Genomic DNA, 7,291 nt, shown 5'->3' with positions numbered 1-7,291 from the left:
CAAGACGGGCAGTCCTGGCAGCGGGCAGCCGGCGAGCGGGCGGCTGCCCCAGGGCACCCGCTGCCCGGAACAGTGCACGCCGGCGGGCAGCCGGCGGGTGGACCCCCACCCACCGGCTACCCGCTGGAAAATACCCCAACCCGGGGTTTCGGCTTCACCGTTTGATGTTTCCCCAACCCCCGTGGTGTCCCAACAGACTCCGTCTATCGTGCCTATGTCTAGTTTGATGTTTCGGGTACCGTTCGTAGGTTGTATGAGTCTTATGTATTGCATGCTAGTTGAATTGGTATCCCGTTGACCTAGGTGAAAGGATATGAACCCCTTAGGACCATTCTTAGTATGTGAAGGATCACGCATAGGTTTTGTTATACGTTTTCTCCCCCTTCCCAACGTGTTAATGTGGGATGCATGTACTTGCTATGTGTTATGTGTGTATGTAACCCCGAATTGGTTAAAGATCAATCGGGCTATACGGGCAGTCAGGTGGGCTGAGAACCATACCGGCTGTTAACCAGGCTGGTAGAGACCGGTCAGGTATATAAATATTATATAGGACTAAGTTCCACTATACGGGCAGTCGGATGGGTTGAGAACCATACCGGCTGTTAACCAGGCTGGTAGAGACCGGTCAGGTATATAAATATTATATAGCACAAAGGTCCACTATACGGGCAGTTGAATGGGCTGAGAACCATCTCAACTGTTAACCAGGCTGGTAAAGACCGGTCAGGTATATAAATATTATGTAGGACAAAGGTCCATCAGTCGGTTGCGATCGGCTCCTCCGTAATGTGAGACGGGGCAGGGTGCTGCAGGGCCGTGTCAGAGCTATATGCGCTGACCCTCATGTATGGGCATGCGATTGGTCCTGTGGCGCCAACAAAGTGTGCTATGTGATGAGATATGGATGGGTTGTGTTTATGAGTATATTGGGGGATGTGACTATGGGATTTATGCTAGGGATTGTTCATGTTGGATTATGATTATTAATTACGCTCAGCTTTATCTGTCTTGCCTGTTGTGGATTGTATACGCTTGTTATAACTGTTGCTTGTGTCTAGCCTTATCTGTAGAGTCATTCCCGGTTTTAACAGCTAGAGTCTCGTAGGATATATCTTCATGCTCAAAATGGTTTTCGTATATCTATATATATCTCTATATGTATTGTATTTCAACGCGTTGGAGTGGGTTACCAGCATCTCTCGCTGAACAAATATATTTGGCTTTCAGGCACAGAAGAATAGGTCACTGGAGTGCACTAGAGCTTGGAGCGTAGAAGTAGTTAGTTTCTCTTTCGGCCTGCGTGCCACGTTTATGGATTTATATTACTGGGACATTAGTTAGTTAGCCTGTGCACCTGACTTCTCTAGCTCAGGTGTGGCGTAGCACCCCGTACTCTCGTACTCTGATTGGGACTTAATGAGATTTCACCTTTATTTTATAAGTTTTTAAATATCTTGAAAATCTGGGGTGTTACAATCTTATTAGTCTAGGTTTAGCATCCTTTTTTGCCAACAAAAATTTTAGAGCAGAATGATCAGAATAAACAATCACCTTAGAACCAATCAAGTAAGAACGAAATTTTTCTAATGCAAAGACTATAGCCAACAACTCCTTTTCAGTAGTTGTATAGTTAGCCTGAGCACTATCCAAAGTTCTACTCGCATAATGAATCACATAAGGCATTTTATTAATTCTTTGCCCTAAAACAGCACCTATAGCGTAATCAGATGCATCACACATTATTTCAAAAGGAAACTCTCAGTTAGGTGCAGCATGAATGGGAGCAGAAGTTAATTTTTCTCTCAAAAACTTGAAAGCAGATAAGAATTCATCGTCAAATTTGAAAACAACATCTTTTGCAAGCAGGCTACATAAAGGCCTACAAATTTTTGAAAAGTTTTTTATGAAACGCCTGTAAAAACCTGCATGACCAAGAAAACTTCGAACCTCTTTCACAGATGTAGGGGGAGGTAATTTAGAAATAACATCAATTTTAGCCTTATCAACTTCTATTCCCCTGTCAGAGATTATATGTCCCAGAACAATGCCCTCTTTAACCATGAAATTACTTTTTTCCCAACTCAGGGTTAAGTTCATTTTGACACATCTTTCAAGCACAGAAGATAAATGAACAAGGAAATAATTAAAAGAATCACCAAACAGAGAAAAATCATCCATAAACACTTCAACATATCTTTCAACCATATCAGTAAATATTGACATCATACACCTTTGAAAAGTTGCGGGTGCATTACATAACCCAAATGACATTCTGCGATAAGCAAAAGTGCCAAAAGGGCATGTAAATGTCGTTTTTTCTTGATCTTCAGGCATAATAGGAATCTGAAAATAACCTTGAAAGCCATCAAGAAAACAGTAATAAGCATGCCCAGCTAATCTTTCTAACATTTGGTCAATAAAGGGCAAAGGAAAATGATCTTTTTTAGTGGCAGCATTTAATTTTCTGTAATCTATGCACATGCGCCACCCAGTCACTGTTCTAGTTGGGATTAATTCATTTTTTTCATTAGTGACCACAGTAATTCCAAATTTTTTCGGCACTACATGAATTGGACTTACCCATTTACTGTCTGAAATTGGGTAAATAATACCCGAGTCCAGCAACTTTAGGACTTCTGCCCGTACAACCTCCTTCATATTTGGATTTAACCTGCGCTGAGGTTGACGGACAGGAGTTGCGCCTTCTTCAAGTAGGATCCGGTGCATACACACCGTTGGACTTATTCCTTTAATATCTCCTATTGTCCAACCAATTGCACTTTTATATTTTTTTAAAACTTCTAGTAAACTTGTTTCTTGCTCAAGTGAAAGGTTAGAAGCAATTATTACAGGATAAGTCTTATTCGAACCTAAGAAAGCATATTTCAAAGAATTAGGAAGAGGTTTCAGTTCAAGCTTGGGTGGAACTTCAGCTTCAATGGAATGAGGGTGTACTTCCTCGGTTTGCTCAAAACAGCCTGTAACTGAACCTCCTTTACCACTTCCATCTGTTTTTGGGATTTGGTGAGGTTCGACTTCATCAGCCTCAGTCTCTTCGACCTTCAACCGATATTCATCTAAGAACTCAGCAGAAATTATTGAATCTAAAACATCTATAGCAAAACAATGATTATTATTGATTTCAGGGAATTTCATTGATTTCAGAACAGAAAATTCAACAGTTTCATCAAGGACAGTCATTGTTAATTTTCCACTTTGGACATCAATCATTGTTTTTGCTGTGGCCATGAAGGGTCGGCCAAGCAAAATAGGCATATCCTGCTCATGATTACACTTTTTATTTATGTCTAACACAACAAAATCAGCTGGAATTATCAATTTATCAACCTGGACCAAAACATCTTCTATAATGCCCCTAGAATATCTAATAGAGCGATCAGCAAGTTCGAGAGACATTGTAGTAGATTTCAATTTATCCAGACCCAATTGTAAATAAACAGAATATGGCATCAAGTTAATGCTTTCCCCTAAATCAAGCATTGCTGTTTCTTGCTTAGAATTCCCCACTGTAATAGTTATTATGAAACTACCGGGGTCCTCTAATTTTGGGGGCAAGTCAGTTTGAAAAACAGCACTTACAGTTTTAGACATAAAAACTTTTTCATTATGTTCATACCTACGCTTCCTGGTGTTCAGTTCTTTCAAAAACTTAGCATATGCATGCATATTTTTAATCATGTCTAACAAAGGCAAATTCGCATGCACTTTTGACAACAAATCATAAATTTCAAAAAATGATTTATCAAATTTTGAATTTTTCAATCTACCAGGGAATGGAACTGGGGAAACATAGGGCTTAGGGGGCACATAAGGATTAACAGATTTATGCAACTTGGGTTCATCCTTATTCACATCTTTATCAACATGCAAGTTTTCAACTATTTTAGTTGGTTGAGAAGTGGTATTCTCTTTCCCATTATTTTCAGTAATTTTACCACTTCTTAAAACAGTCATAACCTTAGCTTCTTCAGGTTGACTGGGTAATGTACCTGGCACATGGCCTTGCAAAGATTCAGCGATTTGCCCCACTTGTACTTCTAGTTTTCTTAAAGAAGTCTCATTTCTAGCTAGTGAAGCCTCATTCCTGGCAAGTGATGCCTCTGTTCGTTGGAACCGTTGATCATTTGTTTCTTGCTGCCGTTGGAAGCGTTGATCATTTGCTTCTTGGTACATCTGGAATGCTTCATGTTGCATCTTGAATTGCTGCTCAGTTGTTTCTTGATGTTTATTGCAGGCATGTACCAAAGTATTCAAGGAATCCTCCAAAGATGGTTTCCTTGGTTGAGGTGGAACAGTTGGTAGAAAATTATTTTGGTTATTGCCCCAAGATAAATTGGGATGATTTTTCCAACCCGGATTATAAGAATTAGAGTACGGGTCATTTCTCGACCTTTAATTAAAATTGTTCATTGCATTAGCCTGCTCAACATTGTTATTTCCTTCACTCACAACTGCATTCCTTTGGTTCATACTCATCATGGAGCACATACTTGTCATTTGTTTTGTTAATTCAGACATATAAGCTGTCAAATCAGGATTTGAGCTAACTTCATACAAACCTGGTGCCCGTCCCCTTATGCTTTTTTGTTGGGAGTTTGCTCCTAGCATTTCATACAATTCTAAGGTTTCCCCCGCAGTTTTGTCACCCATGGCACCTCCAGCCGCATTATCAACTATTGATTGGCAAGTTTGGGTCAAACCATCATAGAAGGTTTGATTTTGCAGCTCCAATGGGTAACCATGGTGGGGGCATTGAATGAGCAACATTTTGAACCTTTCCCATGCCTCATGAAACGGTTCGCCTTCAGCTTGCGAGAAAGTTGCAATTTTTCTTCTCAATTCAGAAATTTTAGCATGGGAATAAAATTTACCTATGAATTTATTGTACACCTCCGGCCACGTCCGAAGGGATCCAGGCGTGAGAGACATGAACCATGTCCTTGCTGCATCTTTCAAGGTATAAGGGAAACACCTCATTCTCAATTCATCCTCCGTTAGGTCATTCAACGGAAAGTTTTGGACTACCCCGTAGATATCCCGAATGAAGGTAGGGCATCCTCGGTTGCCGGGCCATGAAAAGACGGTAATTGATTATAGTGGATCGTCTTTAGCTCATAATTCCTGCCTGCATTGGTAAGCACTATACAAGAAGGTGAATTTCCTACTTCGGGCCTACCAAAGTCTTTCATCAGCCTAGGGTTGAGCCTGGGGTTGGGGTTAGGATTAGGATTAGGATTGGGGTTGGGATTGGGTGGAGGAAGTGCAGCCATAGTTGTGGTTGTTTCTTGTGGTTCAAAAATAAATATTCTTTTCTTTTTCCTATTAATATGGTCGTCTAAAGGTAACAATTTAGGGTTTAAAAAGAACGACGACCCTGCATTAAATAAATAAATAAAATAACAAAAATAAATAAATTCAAACAAATAAATAAAATCACGGGAGTAAAAAAAAAATAATAATATAAAAAAAAAAACAAGAAAAGGAACAAATGGCAATAATAGTAGAAAAAAAACAATCAAATTGCACAGTAAACAAATTCCCCGGCAACGGCGCCAAAATTGATAGACAATTTTAATATTGTCCTCGCAAGTGCACGAGTTATTGTAGCAATAGCGGGCAAAGGCAAGGGTCGATCCCACAGGGAATTATACGATGCAATTTAATAACAATGCAATTTAATAAACTTGAAAATAATTAGATCGATGAAATAAAAGAGTTTAACAAGAAATCTGAATTGTAGAATAATTAAATCAAAAGCATGCAGAGAACTTAAAGAAAATAAATAATCATCAAAAACTAAAGAACAAAAGGAAATCGCAGGGAATTAGATATGTAACAGAATGATAAAAATCTAGGGAAACATTTTAAGATTCAAAAATAAAGAAATGTTTTAAAGTACTCAAAGTGTAATATCAGTAGTAAAAACTAACCAAATGCTATGCAGAAACCCAAGGAAAGAAATGAGCAACTTATAAAGTTGAAAATAATTAACTTGATAATTTAAAGTGCATGCTAGAATCAAATGTCGAAGATAAGTTCAAATGCAAAGTAATTGAACCAAGATTAAAAGCACCAGATAATCAAATAACGAATATAAAGTTTAATAACATTCGATGAAATTGGCCAGACTTCAACTTAATGAATTACAGTTCAAAACTTATGATAAAACAAAATTTGATTAGCAAGATTAAAACTTAAATGACTGCAAAATCTTCATGTTAATTAAAACCATATTCCTAAGCCATAATGAAATTCACACTGACACATACTATGCATTGCCTTTAAACAAATAGCAAATGAATATTTAAAACACTAAGCAATTCCAGAAGAAAACGACAAAAGCAAGTGAATTAAAGAAAACAAAGGAAGAATTCTTAAGCACGCTGCCCAAAATTACCGTCTTATAATATAAACTAAGCTTAAAGCAAATATAATAACAATTTGACATTAAAAGCTCAGTTTACAACTCACAAACTAGAATCTGAATGATTAACAAAGTGCATGGCAATTGAAAAAGAAGAAATTAAAACCCGGAAAAGACTTTCACTGCCAACAAAAGAGGCTGCTGCTGCCGGAAATTGCCGCCGAAACACCAAACCAGTTGCCGGACGCCGCCAAGAGTAGAACCGGTCGTTGTCTTCCGGAGTTGCTCCGGAGAGATTGATGATGACCCACTTGATGTTTTCTGCCCAATATTTATAGTCTTCAGCCCAACCGTAACGCTGCGATTCCAATGAAGAATAGCCACAACAGTCCTTGATCTAAGGGATGCCACAGAACTTCTTGCCAGAAACAGTCGGACGTCCAAGGACTGGAGCCTCTATCGTCCGCGTCGTTCGCTTCTGTTCACGCATGCGGCGTTGATCTGCATTTAATTTGGGATGGGAACAAACTACTAACATAATAATAATAAAAATAAAAATAAAAATAATATTATAATAATAATAATAATAACAATAATAATAATAATAATAATAATAATAATAATAAAACTGAGGTTGAGAAATTAGTGCTGATAAATTTAACAAAAACTAAACAAAAAATATTAAAAACCCAAACATTATTAAGTATTAAAATAAATGAAAATAAATGCATAATTAATTAAAATTACTAATGAATAATAAAAAGAATTAATATAAATTATCAATACAAATAATGTTTATCAAATCTCCCCACATTTATTTGCTTGTCCTCAAGCAAAGACACTATTAAAAAGAAAAGAAATTAAAATAAAATCAAGCATAAGATCGAGTTGTACGCAAATAGC

General features: G+C 37.8%; 1 protein-coding gene across 1 annotated transcript; it reads right to left on the bottom strand.

Annotated features, from left to right (window-relative positions):
- Positions 1-2,863: 2,863 nt before the first annotated feature.
- On the bottom strand, positions 2,864-4,218 carry LOC109192006. The gene is made up of 2 exons (XM_019342634.1): positions 2,921-4,218; positions 2,864-2,873 (listed from the first exon to the last, which is right to left on the bottom strand). Exons 1-2 carry the CDS (start codon positions 4,216-4,218, stop codon positions 2,864-2,866), a joined length of 1,308 nt encoding a protein of 435 aa, XP_019198179.1.
- Between the last annotated feature and the right edge of the window lie 3,073 nt (positions 4,219-7,291).

This window comes from Ipomoea nil, unplaced genomic scaffold (genome assembly GCF_001879475.1).
Source record: "Ipomoea nil cultivar Tokyo-kokei standard unplaced genomic scaffold, Asagao_1.1 scaffold1735, whole genome shotgun sequence".
Classification (NCBI taxonomy): domain Eukaryota; kingdom Viridiplantae; phylum Streptophyta; class Magnoliopsida; order Solanales; family Convolvulaceae; genus Ipomoea; species Ipomoea nil.
Note: the sequence above shows the minus strand (reverse complement) of the source record. Positions and strands in the feature narration are given on the sequence as shown.

Bases quoted from the DNA above. Each gene is read 5' to 3' on its own strand.
- LOC109192006 (XM_019342634.1), bottom strand. From the start codon at position 4,218: ATGCAACATGAAGCATTCCAGATGTACCAAGAAGCAAATGATCAACGC.